The 22,679-nt window shown below is 36.3% G+C and overlaps 1 protein-coding gene across 3 annotated transcripts; it reads right to left on the bottom strand.

The window, feature by feature from the left end:
- Positions 1 to 1,330: 1,330 nt before the first annotated feature.
- LOC147401737 (Homeodomain-like transcriptional regulator) lies at positions 1,331 to 22,249 on the bottom strand. Of its 3 annotated transcripts, XR_015178648.1 has the most exons (19): positions 21,867 to 22,248; positions 20,551 to 20,678; positions 19,986 to 20,459; positions 18,725 to 18,786; positions 16,481 to 16,693; positions 16,258 to 16,317; positions 15,950 to 16,166; positions 15,716 to 15,816; positions 12,420 to 12,506; positions 12,152 to 12,283; positions 9,952 to 10,092; positions 8,521 to 8,643; positions 7,982 to 8,434; positions 6,362 to 6,727; positions 5,095 to 5,715; positions 3,818 to 3,922; positions 3,467 to 3,692; positions 1,815 to 1,877; positions 1,331 to 1,756 (listed from the first exon to the last, which is right to left on the bottom strand). XR_015178648.1 is itself a non-coding variant. In XM_086443114.1 (18 exons), the coding sequence occupies exons 2-18, from the start codon at positions 20,648 to 20,650 to the stop codon at positions 1,873 to 1,875; spliced, it is 3,486 nt and encodes a 1,161-aa protein (XP_086299240.1). In that variant the 5' UTR covers positions 20,651 to 20,678; positions 21,867 to 22,248; the 3' UTR covers positions 1,331 to 1,872. The 3 variants fall into 3 exon arrangements, 2 of the variants coding, with proteins under 2 accessions (XP_086299240.1, XP_086299242.1); XM_086443114.1 differs by having other exon boundaries at positions 1,331 to 1,877; XM_086443116.1 differs by lacking the exons at positions 12,152 to 12,283; positions 12,420 to 12,506 and having other exon boundaries at positions 1,331 to 1,877; positions 21,867 to 22,249.
- Between the last annotated feature and the right edge of the window lie 430 nt (positions 22,250 to 22,679).

The following is a 22,679-nucleotide window of genomic DNA, read 5'->3' as shown; positions in this document are numbered from 1 at the left end:
ATAATGTATAATATGATTGTAAGGGTAACAAAGACAATTTATTAGCTTCAGCTATGTGTAACAAACATGATTCAGCATCTAAACAAACAACTTTTTCAGCACTTAAATTTAGTGCTTATAAGTTTCAGCGCTTAATGCTATTCAGCACTTATTTTTTTCAGTTTAACAAACAGCACCTAAGTTGGATCCAGTCTGCCTCGCAGGCTTGACCCATTATTTTTATGGTTGGGCTGATAGGGCTTTGGGGTTCAGAGGTTCAACTGGAGAAGTTCCTGCTGCAAGGAAGATCAATACATCTTCAATAGAAGATTAAAGGGAACACCAACCACCAGAACAAAATAATAAACTACTGCTGCCATTTGTTATTTTTTATTTTTTATTTTTTATTTTTTATTTTTTTTGTTACCGGGGTGGGAGGGGTTCTGCTTGAGGATAACCAGCTATAAATGGCATGGTTGCTAGAACTATGACAGGCGAAAAAGAAAAAGGATCAATGTAATATGAGGGTCCATGTAATTGAGAAGTCAAACAAGTAGTTTGGTACCTTTGCCATATGGCAAGGCAAGAGACTTCTTCGTGAGCTCGAAAAGTTCGAACTACTAGCAAAGTTTCATTTGTAAGCACATCACATTCAAGCAAGTTCCATACCACTTGGCAGAACAGAGCAGCTTGAGGTGCCACTTAGCATGAGCCCGCTTACACCTTTGGAAACTGGAAATTTCGGTGATCATCCGAAATTTCATGAAGTAGGCCTAGAACTGGCCTTACTTAGTCATCCAGATGTTCGCCTTTGGAATAGTTGTAGCAGACAGGTTCACCTTTGGAAAGACTACTATAGTGTTTTTCTGAGGTAGGTTGCTTTGTCAAAACTACTTAATAGTTTGTTTTTCTGATGGGACCAGCAAGCAGCAAGCTACGGCGAAAAGCAGCGAGCTCCGCAACAAGAGCGAAGCGAGCCGCGCTAGCGCGCGTACTCTTCTTTTGCGAGACTCCATCCAAATCCGCCACTCGTTGGTTGGTGTTCAATTATGGTCGCAATATTATTGTTAGCCTCAACCCAAGATTCATCCAGTAGCTACCCATTCTCGATAAAGGGAGATCGAGACCACTTGAAAGCTAAGACATGGACATCATTCCATGAGGTTTGGTTCATCCATCCATTGAATCAGTTAAAGTAAAAGCTGTCGAAAGGTTCAAGCAGCTAGCAAAAGCAGTAGTTGAGTCCTACTTCCTATTCCAACACTCGTGTGATTCAAGTACCTGGTTTAAATTCTAAAAGATCACAAGTGGTCACCTTGCCTGTATCCTGTTTACAAAAATACTAACTGCATAGAGAATGAATAACTAAGTTTCCATTTGATATTACAACAAACTTTCATTACTTCCCAACCTATATATGACAACAATGATAAAATGCTGTAAAGGTAAAAAAATTCATCTTTAACATGAAACAATCCTTTGCTATCTCAATTTTGATTAGAAAAAGCTGTAACAGTCATGAAGGTTCACAAAGGTGAAATTTTCAAGAGAGGCCGAGGTGATTGGAATATACCCGAAACCATCTTCTGAATACCCTATTTGCTATACACCATCACTTACTCAATGCGGTCAAAAATGGAATAGTAGTGCCAGAGAACACTATTGTGCAGACTGAAGAACACAGTCGATTTCATGCCTTCAGAAAAATTAAAGGCAATGCTCCTCTAGATATCACAGGCAACTGAAACTTGTGAGCGTCCATCGATGAACCACAGCTCTGCAAAAAAAAAGAATCAGAATTCTTGTATGACTTGCCAGCATAAACCTCCGTTTACCTTTGGAATGAGACAATGAAATGGTCAGAGAGTTTCCAGGTCATCAGTTGGAAGCAAATCAGCCTGAAAATGCAGAGAGCACAATCATATGTTATTGAAGCCGAATGAGACCTAACATTCAGGGTAGAAGATTCCGACTACTAGAGTTATTTACTGCTAAAGATGAAAGACCCTGAAACTCTAGATTCTCACCAAATGATGCCTTTTCTATTAAATAATTGCATCATATTATGTCATAACAATTACTATTATTATTCCTTAAATCTAAACTTTGAAGCAAGGTTTTCGATGGTTGAGGGGGGGTGACATGCTTCAATGGCATAATGAACAAGGCCTTGTGAGCATGCTTTTTGACATAATTAATAAGAAAAAAATAAGAGCTTTTCTCCAAACAAGAGAAATTACAAAAACAATTACGAAATACATGAAAAAAAAAAAAAAAAATTTCAAGAACAGTCAAATTCATGAATTAAGGAAAACAAGGGAGACACATTAGAGGCAGGGGTAGCAGAGGCAGCTTCAGGATCAGGATCCATCCAAGTGAGATCTCCCTCGATGGGTGGCATTGATCCGGGTGAGGCAGGAGGATTTTTTGTTTCACCTTAGTTGGTGAATCATGCACTTTGATGGGGCTAGTAAGGTCTTGGCCAGATACAATTCGATCATAAAGAGTAGATTCAAAATCATTAGTTCCCAAGATTGGGGAGAATGGAATCAGATACATAAATCAGCTAATAAAAGAATACAGAAAGCTTTTATGATAAATGGATATAGATTGCTTCGATGAGAGAAACCTGATTTCTGCCCAAACCATTTCAGGTTCAGAAGCATCTAAGACAAGTTTCTCCATGTAATTCAAAATTTCAAATGAAGTACCCTGATTTTTTCTTGACATCTTTGCTAAAATCTATTTTTCCTCTTTAACAAGATCTCTACCCATAAAAATAAAAATAAAAAAGTTACCTGATTTCATTACCTTTATTTAGTTTTAAGTATACATATTTGTTTATGCCTAACCGAAGGTCATGATAAAATGGTTTTAAAACCCTGTGTTTATTGTTGCACCACCCTGCTATAAACGCCAAAGCCTATTGTACATGAGGGGCACATAGCCAACACAGGGAAATAAAATAAAATACATGAAAAGGTTGTTTTTTAATGCCGTGTACTGCGGATATTTCATGTCTGTGCTTCTTGATGCACTTCAGGGTATATTGGAAAAACCTAGTTAAGTCAAGATGTATGAATGCTTCAAATGCATTTAGAGTAAAATGCTATGAAGGGTATTTGCACTAAGTGGTTAAGTAACATCAAGTGAAAGGAAGAATGTTAAAATTTTAATTTCCTGTTCTTTCTCCTGCTTTCAGACCACTTGAGAGAACAGATAAAGGGGAGAAAAAAAGAGATTAAAAACACAAACGAGAAACAAACAATCTACTGGGACTACTGACTACATGCAGAATCCCACCTAAATATGAAGTCCACATACCCTTTTTTTCTTTCTTTAACATCATTAAAGGCACTTAAAGAAAGAAAAGGGATGTAGAGGGACTTAAAACCAGGAAAAATATACCGAGTGGCAGCATAACATCTTAAAATTTGATTTTCTACCAATCAAATAGACAATTTCGTGGTGAAAACAAAAAACATACCTTGTCGTCTGGTACTCCTTTGCAGTGCTTTTTCAGAATGAACTCTTTCCAAATGGGGACCAATCAAAGCATCCAATTTGACCAACCAGAGTGCAACTGCAGATGTTGTTTGAGGCATAGTTGGGAAGAATACAATAATCTCATCCAGAGCTGTATTAGAACAATGGTCAACATTGTGTTGGCACAACCAGTCTTCATTGATGACACCGACAAAATCAGCCAGAACCTGTAAGATATTTGAAACAGCAAGGATAGAAAAATGAGTCATTTGTAGTTCATCAAACATGTTTCAGCATAGACCTCGAATTAAATGATGATAAAATAAAGGAACCCTATCCCAAACAAAATAACCTGCAAAAGTTCTGGCATGGATGAAGTGCGTCTGAGTCGCTTGACCCAAAGCTTGTGAGCAGATGACGTCCAAGCATCGTCTAAAGCATTTTTTGGCATCACTGCCTGAAAGCATAAACAAAATCAGATTATAACAAATGTTGAAGCTGAAGAGAAGATGAGTATGTCAAAGAGGCCAGTTACTAACTCTAAAAACAGATTTTGTTTGAGATGCTAAATCAAAACTATGATTTTAAATATTTTTATGAACCAAGGCTCACCCCATCATGACGCTTCTACAAAATGTCCCAAGCTAACAAAAAGTGTGAAAAGCTCATGGGGCAAATGGCCCATCCACTGAGAGTTTATAAAAAGCATATACAACAGACCTTCAACACCTAATGCATATGCTGGAGGTGGCAATTACAGACATGGTATGAAATAAAGTTCTATAACAGTACGCTAAAATGGAAACACCAAGAACCCTTCCCATTTTTTGGAAAATAAAGGCACTTTTTATTTATATTGGACCTTTTTACTGTTCAATGGCTGTTTTTTTTTCCAAAAATAATCCTCGTTATTTATGACATTATGTAATGATGTCATTTAAGCACTATATTAATAAATAAAAAAGGTTTATAAATTTAATAACAGCTGTTATTGAAGTTTAAATTTCATTTTTTTAATATTTTTTTCTATTATTTGTGGTGGGGAAGCCATTACACCACCAGTAATGTTAATGGATCCTCCCCCCCCCCCCCCCCCCAAACGAAATCACTCAATATTTTAGGTTAACAGCAAAAAGAAACATCGCATTCCATGAGGCAACATTATTTTCATAGTTTTTCCTAAATTTCTCCTCTTTATCAAATTTTTTTCATTTAATAATTTATTTTTATTCTCAGTATTCTTTTAAATGCGCTCATGATGCTAAATCTGAGATTTGTTTGAAAATAAAGGTTGGCAGGTGTTGAAGTTGTATGCTCCTAGGAATATTGTAACAACATGTGCGCATGTCACACCAAACTGAGCTGAGTCATGGGACGTGGCCCGTGGTCTTTGGTCCATGAAATATTATTTTGATGTCCTTGTGTTGCACCCTTTTCCCTCCATTAGTGATTAAAAAAATGTCTCCGAGTTCAAACATGTGGAGACACATTAGTTTCTTATGTATACTGGAACTAGTTCTAAAGAGTACTCAACAAAATTGAAGTAAAAGACATTGAACTTCCAAAAAAAAATAAAGGATTACATCATGCAAAACAAAATATAAAGTTTGTGTTGAAGTCAAAGCCCACCTCAATAGCATGAATTGCAGCTTTGAGTGTCTGCAACTGTGATGATAAAACTTTATGCCTCGGAAAAATGTCAGTGTCCTCTTTCTCTCTACATGTGGCTGCATGGATGGCATATCTTTCCTCCAGATCAAAGTCTAACTCAAAGGTAACATGACATATCCTACAGTGCTTTTCATCCCTCCAATATAAATCATGACAACTTTCACAGCGAGCAAGTGAATCAACATAAGACCTTTTTCCGTGTTTTACAGCATTAAGATTAGAATAGAAAGAATTCCAAACCCATGCATCAAATGCTTGAAGGTGGTCCCATTTTTGTTTTTTCTCTTCTCCTGTCTTTCCGAGCTCAAGAACTATGGCACCAGATGAAGCTAAAGAATCATTTCCTGTCCCAGCAAGACTTCGATTGCTGTCAACATCAGATATTGGCGAAGAATCATCACCACTAATAATATCAATGGCAGATTGATCAGATCGTGGTGATTGCCTAGTTTCATTATCATTGGCCATTTTATCGGACATTGCTTGGCAAAGAAAAGCTTCTCGCTTCTCCAAAGAAGCAAGAAGATGAGCTTCCCGCATACCCCTGCGATCTAAGGCTGACAACAAAGCACATAAAGCCTGCAATAGGTTTAAGTTAGCCCAAGAAAATCACAAGCAAGTTTTGAATTTCATGCATCATACTAGGGCCAAGAAAATCACAAGCAAGTTCTGAATTTCATGACATCATTACTAGGGCTAAAATAGGTCGGATTTTATCCGAAATCTGAATGATACGAATCTGAATTTTATGGGTTTGGACCCTTGGGGTATACCCGAATAAAAAATGGGTTGATGTCCCTTGATCCAATTCGGATATGGATCCATCCCTATATCCGTCTAGATCCGAGTAATATATGCTTTGAAAATTATATTTTTCAAAAAATAGTTTTTTTACTAGTTTAATATAACATGAATTCTTATAAAATAAAAGAATTATAATCGTAAAATAGAATAGTATAGCAATTAGAAAAAGAAATATTGCAAAAAAAAGTAGAACGGACCGAAATTATCCAACCCAGCCAATCCAAATCAGGTAATTTGGTCAGGTCGGATCTAGATCCGGATTAGTGAAAGCAAAATGGTTCAGATATGGTTTTATCTAATGGGATCCAAGTCGGGTTTGAATAAAATTTTCGGATATGGATATACTCAGATCCGACCCATTGTAAGCCATATAGGACTATGTAAGTAATGCAGAATGGATTCTTTAGAAATAGTGAATTACCTCTTCGGTATCAATCACCTCCCAATGACCATCTTCAGAAGACTCAAAATAAACCCTTCTGTGGCCTGGATCTTTTGCATTGCATGGGCCCAGGAAAAGCCAATAGCTGTTGTGTCTGCGATCAGATCCTAAACAAACAGATTGCAGCGGATGCCCATCCAAACCCATCTCCTTTGAGATGGGTGCAGAAGAACCAAGTGAAAGAAATTCAGGTGTTGTATGCATCTCCTCCATACCAAGCATGCCTGCATTTTGAACTTGGAATGGCCTTGGCAAGCTGTACTGATTTGCTGATGATCTCTTTATTTTTGCTCCGCCATGATGTTGGATGGTATGAACCCTTTTCGTTGAGACGCTTACCGGATCCTATACAATAATGATCACATCAAACAATTTAGTCCACATACTTGATTTGGAGATATAAGCTAACCACTATTAATAGAAGTCAATAAATCAAATCAATTTGTATGTTAGAAATACACCACAAATAGTTAAAGAAAACGGATAAAATTACGATTCAGGAATAACAGGAGATGGTCATAAATATTAATAATACAAATAAAAACAATACTGTATTTTTATTTTTATTTTTTTTAAATGAAGTACAATGATTAAGTAAAGAAACGCATTGACCACTCGGTGCCATTCTTGTTAGTTGACAACCTTAAGGTGGTCCAAAGTTTGAATTTTGCAGGGTTTCTGTTGCAGATGAGCGTTTGACCTCCATGACAATGAAGTGGTTCATAAGAAAGATTAACCACTAAACTATTTTATTTTTTATTTTTTTTATACCTTGGGATCCGGGCCTCATAGAGCACCTGACTAATCCCATGGGGCACGCATGTCACCCCTTCCACATACCAAGTGTACTGGAATAAATCCCATGGGGTGGCCACCAAGGGGGGTATGCCACTCAGCTATTTACCAACTGGATTAATCAGAACTCAAGTTTCTGAATTATGTAGTGTTTTGGCAAATGGCTCACCAAATTTAATCAACTTTCCTACAATTTATCTTGTATTGGTGTTACTCCAAGATTCCCCCGAATGTATTCATTTCTTGTTTTGTCTTTCCTGGTCTTAACATTCATCCAACTCAACATCCTCATCTCTACTACGCTCATTCCATGAACACGTTTAGACAAAATCTAGCTCCATAAAGCACATGGACTAGGACCAAACATTATCTATTCAGACACATTGATAGGCTAGTTAGTTTAGTCCTAATATATGAGCTTTTCCAACATAACAAAAAAAACAGAATATTTGAATTTTCTACAGAAGGAATGTGACTATTTGAAAAGTGATCCTAAAATCATATTAAGTAAATAAACAAGTCATAGGATAAACAATCAATTTGGAAGAGGGTTATGGTTGAAAACTTAGTGAGCACGAGACACAACAATCATGCCATGGAAATAAAATATAATGAGAATCAATTTCATAAACCCGCAAAATGAAGGGACTCAAAAGCACTGTAAACGACATCATTAAGACAGATTAAGCTAGCATTGGAGCAAAATTTTAATAAATTTAAGAGTGATGGTGCAAATAAACAAATCACCCCCTCCCCCCAACCCCACCCAAAACAAGAAGTAAAGGTTTTCAAACTCAAGATTACCTCCATTCTTATACTGGATCCAGCACTTGTAAGATCTACCAAAGCCACCAAAGCGTTCAGCTTTTCTTCAACGCTTAGATCTGAATATTCACCTTCTATCAATCCTAACATCCATGCTTCTCCTGAATGACTTTCATCAATTTCAGTGCATTCTACCAACATGTCATTTTTCTTTTTACAATGGCTTTTGTGCTCAACTATACTGAGGCTATTTCTTACTGAATCCGACTCAGAATCATCACCACTGCTGTCCCCAGAGTCATCATCATCAACACTTCCAGAGTCTTCACTATCTGATTGAGACTCTCCTGCTCCCTTTGAAATCAGAGGGTTAATGCGTAGGCGATATGCAAAAGGCGAGATCTTTTCGAATAAAGTGATGTCACTTGAAAGGGTTGAACATATCAGAAGTTCCAATTCATCAGTTGTCTTGGTGAGATTTAACTCAACAATCTTCAAAACAAAAACAACCAAATATTATTCTCAGCAAATTCCTCTTGTTTTTCTAGAATATAAAGCTCATTCTATAAGAAGGTTACCTGAAAAGCTTTAGCCAACTCAGACACTTTCAACCCATTATTTCCTTCTTCAGTCAAAATACTGAACAATTCACCCTTCAAAGTATGGGGACGTAATCCATATTTTTCCATAGGATTTCCTTCCTACAAAAAAGTTGATTAGGAAGATTATACAGAGGCGAATCTTGACATTTATATTGCACCCACCCGCCCACACATGATCACAATCATAGTCACAAAAGTCGCCGACTTGTTCCAAAAATCATGTTAAAGGCTGGCAATTAAATCACTACTTTTTCAAAAAGTCGTGATTTAAACGAAAGTCACGATTTAATCGCTATTTAATCCCGAATTTTTGAAAAAGTCACGATTTAAACACAAAAAATGTGATTTTTTTTTTTTTTTCTAAGCAAACTATTTTAAAAGGGTTTTTTCAAAGACCATTTATTCTCAAGTTTAAAATAGGATTTGATGATATAAATGATAACACCACTTAGTAGAAAAAAATCTATTGCCTTAACGCTATTTCGATTTTTTCCCAATTTTTTCGACTTTTTCCCAAACCCCAACTTGGTGACTATGATCGCAGTTATATGTGACTTGCACTCCTTAAATTTCACATGGTAAGAAGTCTTCCAATCATGCATAAGAACAAAAGTATAGTGTAAATGTCAATGATAAGCAAAACAAACAACTCTTCCTCTGAATTTTCATAATTTTGTGACAATGTTGTGGAAAATGTCTGTCTGACACAAATATGAGGTGCATGGAACGACACCTTTGAGAAGCCAAAAATGCACACATCCGAACGCATATTGAATTAGAATATCAGACAACTGTGCACAACTGTATGCCCTAAATTATTGGTTATTCACCCTATCAAAGGACACTGTAGTTTGAAAATGCCACAGCCGAAACTACATACATCACACTATTGTGTAAAGAACACTCCAATACTCTATGGAACCTAAAAAAGGGTGACCTGTTTCATTCTCCATATACTACTACTTGACCAAGTTGTAAACTACAGCAATTGTTGTCCGATAGTCATCCCTCTTATTTACCTACTTAGATAATCAAATTAGCGAATAGCTGCATGAGTTATGACTAGTATGCTTTTTGGGGTCCTCGTGTCAAATACCTCGTATATGTGTAAGAGATGTGCCCATGTCATTGTTAAATAGATAAACGCCAAGAATGACAGGTCAACTAGACAAGCCCATTTGTTAAGTCATGAAAAATAAAGATATACAGCTCTATTAATCAAGGACCACAACAATACCATGAAATTTATGTCCAAAAAGTGCCCCAAAAAATGCATAACCATCAGAAAAAATATCTTTGCAAGAACACATCACCTATTGAGAACTAAAACCTATACATCGACAAAAATATACAAATCCAAGTTCTAACAGAAAACTGTAAATGAATTAGTTTTAACAGGGTGAATACCTTGTTAAGGGTTTCCCTTTGCAGTGTACTTTGTCTTGAACTAAAACCGGCAGCAACCAATACCTGGTGAAGTATTTCTGTCCATGTAAGAGGGTTCAGAGATCTATTCCAGAACTTCACAACAAATTCTTGGCGTTTCACCTGCCAAATGGGAAAAAAGAAAGATGTTGTGGAACAATTAAGTTACTGTAGGTGAAAATTTATTTACAGAAAAATGTCGATTAGAGAAAGATGTTGACTAGGGTAATTTATTTACAGAAATTGAGTAAGTTATTGTCGTGGAAAAAAGAAAGATGTCATTGGAAAAAAGAGATAAAATTGATTTAGTTATTGTAAGTGAAAATTTATGGAGAGAGAGAGGGCTGTGGTTCATCACTAGAGAATCAGGCGACTATATCCACAAGCTAAGTTGACCATTTCATGAGTAATTAGAAATAAAATTCCTTCACATTTCACAATGTCTCATCCTTCTCCCCAGGAACTAGAGAGAACATATATGTCAATTTTTAGAAGGGATTTGGTCCACTTGATCAATCATTACCCACAACATTGATTTGGGACATGACATAACATCGTGTCATATCTACAATATACACTCCACCTAGTCCATCGTCATCACCTCACCATCTATTTAATTTTTTGGAACCGAGGTATCCAGGCCTCTTAGAGCATCCAACTAATCCTCAGGGCACATGCAGTCCCCACCGTGCATGCACCGGGGGGGGATTCGAACACAAGATCTACACTTCCTGAGGTGTGGTCTTGGACACCTCACCATTTATTACTGCTTGTGAGAGTGAATCACATTTAAAAATAGATATAAATTTAGTTGACATGTACCAAGCTCAGAATACCACCTGGCACACATTGTGTGCTGTGCCATTTTTCAACACATACAGATACATATGTACAAAGCCTCTTAACTACACCTTTAATGCAGCCAAACTTCCCCATATTCTTATGGCACACAAAATAGATATAAATTTAGTTGACATGCCGTGCACTAAGCTCGGAATACCTCCTGCCACACATTGTGTGCTGTGCCATTTTTCAACACATACAGATACATATGCACAAAGCCTCTTAACTACACCTTTAATGCAGCCAAACTTCCCCATATTATTATGGCACACAAACCTACCGCCTGTTGTAAAACCAATTCAAGCAAAGGGAAAGAAGAAGGGGAGGGGAAGCTAAGAAAATTGTGAAAGCTGAGATGAGCAGGAAGGATGTACAGTGAGCACAAGGAAATTCAGCAAAGTCAATTTGGTTCTCCTGTGGAAAGGGAGTATGCAGCTTTTGCATTGAGAGGCATCAACTATGGAGAAAAAAAATACACCCCTAGCTGATTCAAACACTAAATTGGAAGCCAACACCTTTTATCTTCTCAATGATGCCAAAGTTGCATGACATATTTACAGTCTTATTTAATTGGAAGCCAATTACAGTCTTCAAAATATCACTTATAGTCTTATTTAATTGGAAGCCAACACCTTTTATCTTCTCAATGATGCCAAAGTTGCATGACATATTTACAGTCTCTCATTTACTAGCTTAATCAACTTGAACTAGTTAATCACAGATTTTGCAATTCTTTCTCCTACTTCCCTAGCTGTAGTTTAGGCATGTTTTAATTTTAATCTACAATCAGTTTTATAAAGTTCAAAACCAACCCAAAATATCATAATCGATGTTGATTTCAAAAGCTTAAGTAATAAGAAAATAGAAATCTATGATATTTGGATACTTCAAAATTCCCAAAATATCTTAATCAATATGTCACCATTATCAGTATTGGTATCATGATGAACCATTTGACATCAATAAGAACACACCCCTTAGAGCATTGTGTTAGAGGATTCGAGTTTAATACTATTCACTAGCTATACACACATGAGAATGTCAACCACCATTGTCGAGATGAATCCATGTCATGCATGACACAATGCCATAGGATTGTTTTCCTCATGGTTCTCGAAAACAACCGTAACCATAATGTTTATAAATTCAGTCAATTTTATCCTAACAACTAATGTAGGCTTCCAGTTTTATGTGGGGGCAATGTCATATCAAAATCAAAAGACTAAGCAAAGCAAGGATCATTAAAGTGGACAAAAATCTTATGAGATAAAAGATGGCTAACAACAGTGCTCAAACAAATTGACTGGAGATAGAATGGGATCCATGATCTTAAACCTACCGAGTGAAGAAACACAAGAAACCTGCAATCTTTGCTTGCATGAGAAAGAAATCCATTACTAAGTTCCATTTCAACATGTGATAACAGAAGTTTGAGAAGAGCCACATGTATTCTTCCAAGCAACAAGGAGTCCTGAAAGCCATATGTGAAGCAAAATAACATAATTAAGGGCGTCCAATGTTCAGACATGAACAAAATTGCAGAGCGAGGTAAGTTTTCAGGTAGATTAAGCATGCATCAAAACAAATAGGCTCAAATGAGGGTCGACCTTGTCATGAAATGCCTGAACAAACTCATCGAGTGTAAAAGGGCACATGTCAACTGCAACGGCATGACTATACACAAAACGGAAGACCTGCCAAGGCCAAGTTAGGTTTGACATTAGCAAAGACCTTTAAACAATTATATGAACAGGAAAGGATTAACCAATCACCACATAAATAAAAACTAAAATAATCAAATCCCACTTACAATTCAATCCTGGAGACAAAAATATACAGCACCAATATATGAAAATAATTGTGGCACTGAGACAAAAATTTGGGACTACAAAGCATGGCTCAAGTTTGCAATGATGCTTATGTTTTAGGAATTTAAGGTTTGAAAACCCAGTATAATTGCAGAAGGTCTAACAAATAAGGCAAAGAGAACCTAAGCAAGGACAAAAGTATGCCAAAAGACAACCGAGGGAAAGAAAAGGAGAGGTTTTCTGCAAACAGATCTGATCTGGTGAAGGGCAAGAGAATGTTTGATAAGTTTGTTCAAGCACTTGGGGATAATCAGCGTAAGACAAGGTCGAAGAGGAATTTAATTTATCATGATTACAAATTCAGTGGCAATGCAATAGAGTTCTGGCTAGGATCTTGTTCAAGCTATCGGCGAGTAAAATAGCTGATGGCATAACTAAGCATGATGGAGACGGTAAAGCTTGAAGGAATTTAAAGTAAGTTGACGCAAGTAGAGTTCCAACAGTCAAGTTTGTAGAAGTCAATTGTTTATGACGATGATCAGCCCGGAAGGATGCATTGACCATGAATAACATAGCACAATGGATGTATCTCATAAGCATTAAAGGCATCCAAGTTGTCTTCAAGCCTCCTATAGGGGTTTGGAAAGACTTCACGTACTGACGTGGTATCCCAAAGTAATCCAGAGTTGGATCCAGCATGGGTAATGCATGCTATTTGGGAGGTTATCTTCAAGACTTGGAGAAACCTCCAATTGTAGAGCTGTGAGTTGAGAGGGATTTGGACTTCCGTCAAATCACATACTGAAAGTTCTCGATTGTCAATGTCTATGGACTAGCCTTAGCAGTGAAACACTTAGGTTTTGTTCTACTGTTTTGTTTGTTTTCCTCTCCCCTTTATTGTCGTCAAGGTTTAAAATCTCATTTCAAGGCAACATTTTGGACAAGAAAAACCGAAACGGTCTCAACCGAAACATTACAAGACATTCCCAAACATTTTCAAAACATACTATGTTTTAGAATCAATGTTTCGTTTTGATTTCAGACGAAACCAGAATGGTCCACCGAATCATTATAAAATGGCACAAAATTCTGAACCACGATCGTCATAATTATTTGTGGTTGCCCGATGTTAATCTTGATATTATTACATAACGTTTGGATACTCTCTTCCAACGACTGGTATAAGAGTGCGACTGAACTGAGCCTCAATTCATAACAACTCTGAACTCCACAACTATGAGGGCATAAATCACACAGTTAAAATAATAATGACTAGCCTAAAAAAATGGACAAAGATCAAAGGTTTTTGATGCCTCACCATTTCCTTCGAATCTACTTTTATCCATTTCCTTACTGTATCTTATGCATTTAGAATCTTCGAAATTGTCAATGATTCCTTTCCTAACTCCGACAACATAAGATGAGGCCAGCTTCAACTATCATATCCAATATTTTGTTGGGTGCATGACTCACCTACTCCCAGGTGTACTTATGATCACACCCATCGTTAGTACGTGACCCTTTTATATTCATACGCCCCCTTCCTAACATGTCAACATTTTGGGACAAATGGTCCGTCAACATGGTATCAGAGCAGGAGTTCTGTATGGGCCACATTTCAATTCTTTCCACCCTATGGGTAGGGAGTGATGTGTGTGAGATTCGCCTCCCCCTGGGTGTTACATATTATCCTATCTCTATTTAGCCTGTGACCCTCTTATTCCTTGTGTGCACCCTTCCTAGCAGGTCGACCTTTTCAGATAGATGATTGGTTAACATGGTTTCAGAGCAGGAGGTCCGTATAGGGGGGAGGGGGGAAGTGTTGAGTACAGGATTCATCTGCTGCTGGGTGTCACGTATTATCTTACCCCTGTCTAATCCGTGACCATATAATATTTATTATGTTCCCCCTTCCTAACAGATAGACTTTTTGGGATAGATGGTTAACAGATTCAAACACTAAATTTGTGTAAACTCCTCATGCACCACATCACGTCATTCTCCTTATAGAAATACCAAATCCATTTTCCAGCAAACCTTTCTTCTTTATATTAGGCTTCAACCATCTAAACCACCACTTCCAACGGTTACAAATACATTTCCCTTTCCAATTTACAAAGTGTTAACTTCTCACATCCTGCTCAATGAGAAATCCCTCTAAATCTTCTCCACTATCAACTCGAAGTGGGCATTTCAAGTTCCCAATGAATGTACATGATCAATATGTCGAGGACTTGACGAATTTGGCTAAGGAATGTAATCATGGACAAAACACACACCCAACAATGAACATTGGTTTTATCATGCCTTATGAGTTCAGCGGAGAACTTGCCTTTAAGACCTCAATAACATTTTGTTGATTAGATAAATGTCAGCATATCATCTAATACAAATATCTATGAACATGCGCTCCATACAAGGCAGGACAACAAACTAGTAGGTCTCAAGACAAGCATCTCATGCAATAGGCACAAATGACTAAACAAATGTCACTTTGCTCCCTTCGTTACCACAATTTGATGCAATTTACATCTAGTCAACTTCTGATTATTTCTTCTATGAAGGCAATGAATAGCCTTAAAAAGTTAGAAGCCAAGTATCATCGTTAGGTAGCAACAGAGACAGATATTCTGCCACCGCCCATAAAGAGAATTCGAAAAGCCACAATACAATATGAACACTAACTACTGAAGCATGTAATGAAAGACTGCTTAAAGATGATAGGAACAAAACACAATACAATATCACTGAACAAATAAACTATTTACTTACTATTCTCTATCATATAAGTGAAAATAAATGCTAATTAAACAAAAGGTGTAAATTGGAACATGAGAAACCTTTTCGGTGTCATATGCAACAGACTATGCCAAGTTAAAACAAGAGAAATAAGGAGTATGTCATCATCTTGCATATATCGCATGTACAAAAGAAAAAAAAAAAAAAAAAAAAACAGAATCATTCGAAACTGTGAAAACTTTCAGAACAGATTTCACCAAGTTACAAGAAGCATGTCTTCATCTTGCATATATCACAAACAGAAGCATAAAATAATTTGACACCGTGAGAATTATTTTTGGTTTTGCTCTACACACCTTGAACAGTTTCTTGACAAGCTCTGGTGAAGAACCCCAAGGTTGCATTCGTAAGGGTTGCTTCATCTTCACAGAATGTGGAGGAAACCTAGCCAGCAAATCTGGAGACCAACAAAAAATCGTCAAAAAAGAAAATACAAGAGAAACAGAAATAGTATGTATAGCACAGTTGTTACCATTTAAGGCACAGAAATGTGTCCGAATATTTCAAGAAACAAGGGATCAAAACCAAACCTTGGCAAAGTGAACAACCATGCATTCCATTTGAAGCCAGATGAGCAGAGCACGTCAATGTATTTGGTCCTGCTTGTAATTCTCTTAGCTCCAAGTCTTCATCATCCACCAATGTAGCTAATGCATTTGAGTATTCTTGAGATGTCTGTCCTTCGAGTGCAAGTTTGCATTCCACTTGGTGTGCCTTTTTAGGATTTTCATCCTTGTTACTTCCCACCTAAATATTACAGTCAAAGTCTTAAAGTTAAAAATGCCCACACACTTAACCCTGCTTGAACCATAGAAGGCAATAATTGTGCTATGCTTACCTTTGTCTTTTTAGTGGCACGCTTCTTCCTGTCCTGTAATTTATTCCCTAGTCTCTGTTTCTGCAAAAAATAGTATAATAATGTGTCATCATAAGAAAATTCATGGAACATCAATTTGGTAACTAAATAAGCCATATATTCACTCGAATATTTACAGAGCATTAACATAACTTCGCAAAAAAAAAAAATTCATAGAGATAAGTGATTCAAGTTAAATATTTACCGCAGCAAGTCTTTGATGGCATGATCTTTGTGTTTCCTGACGTAATGGTTTTTGGGGTTTCGAAAATGCAGAACTAATACCCGTAGGAAAGCCTCTAGCATTGGGATTTGTTGCATGCCAAACTGTCATTAGACCTTTCCCAACACCATGCTTCATCACCGGACCACTCTTCTTCGTACAAGCTTGTGAGTCTGAGATAGGCAACTTCGAGACCTATAGATGAACATTTTTTTAGTAATAAAGATGCATTGTATTATTAGGTAGAAAAAAAAAATGGGACTACTAAATACATAGCATGGGAAATATTAAAAAAGAGTACACCTTATATTACATCAACAACCTTTACTTTTATTGATTTAAGATAAAAATCAAACCAGTCAGAGTGACGAACACAAAAAAATTCTACGACTACCACTGTCTATCTTTGCAGTTGACAATATCATCAACTTGAACAGTTACAGAACAGCATATAAGAAGAATATACTACATTTTTGCCACTAAGAAATGTTATCTGATAATATCAGTAAAAACAATCAACCAGCATAAATGCTTTATAATGACCCATCTGTAGCAACAGTATCACATCCTAGCACAGAAAACCATGTTTGACAATAAAGGCTCAAAAAGAAGTTAGTGGAATAAACGTGTCAGAAATATTTGTTAAGTAATGGTATCTATATAAAAGGTTGTCTCCCCTCCTCTTTATTCCCCCCCCCCCCCAAGTAAGGGGTTGGGATTTAATCTTGCCACAAAACTCGAGGACACCTTTCAACTTTCCTCCTTCTCTGTTTTCCTTTTTTCCAAGAATACCCTCCCAACTTTATTGCATTTCCTCTTCTACCCCATCTTCTACATGTACTTAAGAACTTTTCTCCAAATCATGCCAGTCAAATCTCAAACACTAGTAACCCCTTACATGTGGAATTCAAGATGAACTGCACAAGTGGTGATGCCATCACCTAGTTTTGCATGCCTACCATGCAAAATCGGGAAAGTTAAGAAAAAGAAACTTTCGAGGATGAAGAATGACCATCCATGAATCTCCAGCAGAATTGAACCTATAAATAGATTTAATCATAGAACCTTTCTGCATGAATGACCATCCATAACTCTCCTCCTGCATTGAATCTAATTGATCATTGAACCTTTCTTCATCTCTCAACTATGTCTAGAATATGAGCACAAAATCCCATGAAAATTGTTACAAATTCGTCTTTGAACCAAAGCAAATCATTGTTTTTAAAGGCTAAGGTGTGAGGTGGGGTGTTCCACTAGCCAAAGCATTGAGGCATAAGCCTTACAACCATGCATCTTAAATAATTAAATATAAATAACAGATAAAATAAGGAAAATATATCAAAAAATGAAGAAAAATTATGAAAATTCCATTTCGCGTCATAAAATTTAATACCCAAATTGCAAACTCATAAAAATCAATTACATAGTATAACATTAATAGTTCATACTTCACAACTTTCTAAGTTATAATCCCTCTGGGAAAAAAAAAAACAACAATTTGCATGTAACAACCAATGTAACTAAAGGAGAAAAAAAAATTTAACATGAAGGGCTAGAATAAGGCACAAGCCGTTAGAAGCAAAGGGCTTCTCCTTAAAAACCGTAAGTTGCTTTACAAGACCATTGAAGCAAATAAAGGATTAGAATCTGCAGACACGGTCAGGATCCTCATGAACTCTTCCTCTTTTTCTTCCTTCTCTTCTAATTAGTAATACAAGATTTTACTACACATAATACTCATGTCGGAGAGGAGCATACATAGAACAAGAAATGAAGAAATGAAAATCATTCTTCAATAAGTAGTTTATAATCAAATAAACTACGGTAGTTCATCGAGTATTACACATGTATTTTTCTTCTTCAAAATATGACTACATTTATGTTGTTCCATAGTTCTGATGCCCTTGGCAACAAGAATCTTATGGGTTCTTTACAAATTAAATTCATGGAGCATCTTCCAACATTGAAAACTTAGTGTTCCAGTTAGTATGAACAAAGTAGATCATCTTGCAAAACTAATATCTTGAAGTGAGGTGGTTTATGCATTATTTCATTCAATAAGCATCAATACAAGATCCAGGTTGAGTAAATACTAGAAATGTAATTGCCTCATTCAGAGTATCAATACGATCAGGGAAATGTACTATGATCGACACCAAATGCCAAACTAATTCCTTTAAAAGAGATACCATACTTGTTGAACCGTAGAAATTCTATTTTCACTACCTTTCTCCTTTTGGGTGCTCTTTGGTTGACGACAGAAGTGGGGGGGCAACCATTTTTTGGATCTATATCACATCAGACACATCAAAAGAAAAAGTCAAAATTATAAAATGAAAAAAAAAAAAAAAAAAAAAGAGTTTAAATGACTAAATCAATTTAGGGGGGAAAAAAAGCTTCTACTCAAACACATTACTCAATGCACATAAGAGATCAAATTGTAAGAAGCCTTTAGGATCTCTTAGTGACCACATAAATGCAGAAAAGAGGGATTAACCACGAATAATACATGACATTCAGCTTAGAGAATTGAGCAATGTACAAGATATGTACTGATCTAATATAGCTTCATGCAATTTGCAAGGTGATGTGCTCTATGTTATGTGTGGCTAATTATACTGATGAGTTTCAAGATCATCAAATGGATACCTGAAGGATTATCATGGTACAAGACGCACCAATTTCCAACGTGTGAGAAGGGCTAAGAAAAGGGATCCTTCCAAGTAAGTCCACTCCAATTGGGGTATTTAGGAATGAAAAATGATAGAAGCTAAAGGTATTCAAGGTCAATAGGTTGTGAAAATTATAATGCAATTAAGTTCTTCACTATTAAGTAATTAAAGAGTTTCTGTAAGTTCTTTCAGGATCTAATCATGATCAACAACAATTTGTCTATATCAACTCTTGGCCTTCTTTCATAGTTGGATGGGGACTTGAAGAACTGCAATGTTAAGGATGTTGCAGAAGATTTAATTGTTCTGACATAGGCACGCACACCGTAATGGCACTGAGAAAGTAGACTTATTGGGTAAAGAGAATAGAAGCTCATATGTTCCCAAATTTGAAATTCCCCTTCGAGTACCTTGCCTAACAACTTAACAAAATTGATGTTCATGTTGAGATCAAGGTTTAAAGTCATCTCGAGATAATATTTTGATTAGAAGAAAAACCTACGGTCTTGGTCAAAACATTCCAAAACATTAAATGCTTTGTTCCCTTTAACTGAAACAAATCAAAACTGTGAACCATGATTGGATTACCAACAGAAGTTCAAATTAATCACTGCTAATCATTCGTGATATTGTAACGTAAACAAAACATGGCCATAGTGCAATGTCTGAATAACCAGCATAATCCAACGTACTCAACCTATTACTGAGTGAAATACATAAAAGAAAAAAAAAACATCCACTAAACATTATTCTTTCCCTTTTCTTAAAATAAAAAAATGGTGGGGGGTGGGGGGACAGCAAAGGAACAAGAATACCTGTAGAATAGCAAAATGCTCCTGGAGGAAGAGGATCAAACTCTACACCCAGAGGAGGACCATCTTTTCGGAATATCTTCTTCAAAATGTATTCTGGAGGCAACAAATCTTGAAGACAAGCAATTTTTCTCTTTTGCTTACTATTCTTGTTTCGACCTGCTGAAGCCCTTCGATCTTCATTACCAACATGGTGACTAGAGCCTAGAAGCTTTTGCAATCTATTGCATTTTGAAGATAATTGGGTTTTATTCACATTCCGACTCCTCGAAGTATCTTGCTTAAATATCTTGTTACTTCTTGATGTGAGTCTACCATAACCATTCATAAGTTTCTTATTATTAGATGATGGCGACACACCCCTCTCCCTTTTCTCTTTCCTCCTCCTTTCAACAAACCATCCACGGACCTGTTTATATGTCAACTTGAGAACGGAAGCATAATCCTCCATCGCCTTTTGTGAGGGATAGTTAACCTCTGCATTTGATAGAAAGTGTTAAAATAGCCATCCATGAAAATAATTGAAAGTGTTTTGAGCTAAATTGAATTGAATCAATCTTGATGAAACCTGAATAGAAATTTTCAAGGGCTTCAAGTTGGAGAGTGGTCTTCCTCTTTGTTCCATAGTCATGCTTAGTAGTAGGAAGCTCCTCTTCATCATTTCCCATAAAAACCCAAACAAGAAGAAGCAACCCACTGCCACAGGAAATCCCAAATAACAACAAGTGAAAACAGAACTAACCATTCAGAAACAATGGAAGTAACTCAATTAATGCAATAAAAAATAATAATAAAAAAGTTAATTAATAAAAACGAGAACAACAAAAGTTACATGACCGCATCTCCATGTGGCATCCGAAAAGCATGATAGGATGCCATAGGGATGTAGATCACAATATTTTAAGAACTTTGAAAAATAAAATTAGAAAAGATAATTTTTCACCATTAAATTTTAATTTAAACTTTGAGAGTTTGGTGGCTGTCCATTTTCAAAGTCTTTGATCAAGCCAAAAACAATGATTTTTATGATTTTTATTTTTATTTTTTTTATTTTTAATTTGGTGTAGTCCATAAATTCTAGAGGGCTGTTGTCTTGGACTGTTAGTAAGATTTGAATCTTAGTTAGTCACTCTAACCTATCTCATTAAACCACCACAAAGAAAACAATGAGTTCTACTTGTATATATAATTGGTCACACATAAAAAACACAACCCACCGCCACTAGGAGTCCCCAACAAGAACAATGAATATCATAATTAAATATTCCAAAACCATGAAAGTAACTCAATTAAATAAACAAATACTAAGAAAACGATTTTTTCTTTATTGTTGTTGTGTGTGAGGGGTGGGAGGAGTTAAGTAAGAAAACAGTGAGTTTTGCTTGAGTTTATATAATTGGTCAAATTAAAAACCCAAACAAGAACAACCCACTGCTCAAAATTAACTATTCGGAATCCATGAAAGTAACTCAAAATAATTTTAAAAAAATATAGATCACTAAGGGAACAATGGGTTTTGCTTACAGTAATGTAATTGACCACACCAAACACAGATAAAAAACACAAATCAGAAGATGAGCAACCCACAACCACTAGAAAAAACAGTAAGAAAAACAAGGGTTTTTTGCTCATAATTTATATAATATATCAAAGCATCCCATTGCCACTAGAAATCTCCAACAACACCATCTACTGAACTCTGAACTAACTATGTCTGAAACTACAACTACAACTAGTGAAAAAACACCACTAAGAAAACAATGGGTTTTGCTTCTTTATTTAAATAATTGGGTCACACAAGTACAAGGAGATAGATTGATAGATAGAGATAGAGATATACAGATACAGATAGAGAGGGATTAAAAAAGAGAATAAAATGAACACCTGGTTCAAGAAGATACGAAGATTGCAGTAGAGGTAAGTAACGACATCTGATATCGATTGGGGACCGTTTCGTTCGTTGGTTCACACCTTAGTCTCAACACATCATCATCAACAACAACAACTGAACCTAGAAATGAAAATTGAAAAACCCAAAAGGGGAAGAAGAATCAGAGATGAAAGCTTCGACTCGTCTGTAGCCTCTCTTCCCTTTCGCAGTAAGTCGATTGGGTTGAGAATTGAGGCTGTGAGTGTGAGTGAGTGATTGTTTGTAAGACAGAGAGATGGATAGATGGCGGTGGGGGCTTCAGAGAGGGATAGAGTAGGGTTTTGGGTTTTGTGGGTTTTGTGAGTTTTATGGGTTTTGGGCTTTTAAAATATCTCAAATACAAAAATCAGAGGATGACAATAAAAATCTTTTCAAGGAGAGAGGATGGTCTTCACAAATTTTTCCCTCACTTTTGGCCTTTTGGCTTTGAGTTGCATATATTTCATTTTTAGAAATAACACTTTTATTTTTATTTTATTCACGTACTCATCCCTTGACCAAGGAAAAGCAAGAATGCAAAGCTCAAAGCCAAAGGTCTTGACATTTTGGTATCAGTCACTGATTTAGGGTGATTTTAATCACCTATGTTTTCAAACTGATGACGTGATTACTTTGACCTCGGTATTCTCTCATAGACTACTAAGAATTTCAACATATAGCCAAAACCCCTTCATTTTTCATTAGCAGATCTTATACTTTCTATAACCAAAAACCTTTCATTTTTCACTAGCAGATCTTATAAGTTTATTTTATTTTTTTGGTCTTAT

This window comes from Akebia trifoliata, chromosome 5 (genome assembly GCF_017979445.1).
Source record: "Akebia trifoliata isolate Shusen 1 chromosome 5, ASM1797944v1, whole genome shotgun sequence".
Lineage (NCBI taxonomy): Eukaryota > Viridiplantae > Streptophyta > Magnoliopsida > Ranunculales > Lardizabalaceae > Akebia > Akebia trifoliata.
Note: the sequence above shows the minus strand (reverse complement) of the source record. Positions and strands in the feature narration are given on the sequence as shown.

Coding starts and splice junctions, on each gene's coding strand:
- LOC147401737 (XM_086443114.1), bottom strand. CDS start 20,650: ATGGGAAATGATGAAGAGGAGCTTCCTACTACTAAGCATGACTATGGA. Junction 20,460..20,550: donor CCTTGAAAATTTCTATTCAG/GTTTCATCAAGA, acceptor TATCAAATGCAG/AGGTTAACTATCCCTCACAA. Junction 6,728..7,981: donor GATCCAGTATAAGAATGGAG/GTAATCTTGAGT, acceptor ATTATTGTATAG/GATCCGGTAAGCGTCTCAAC.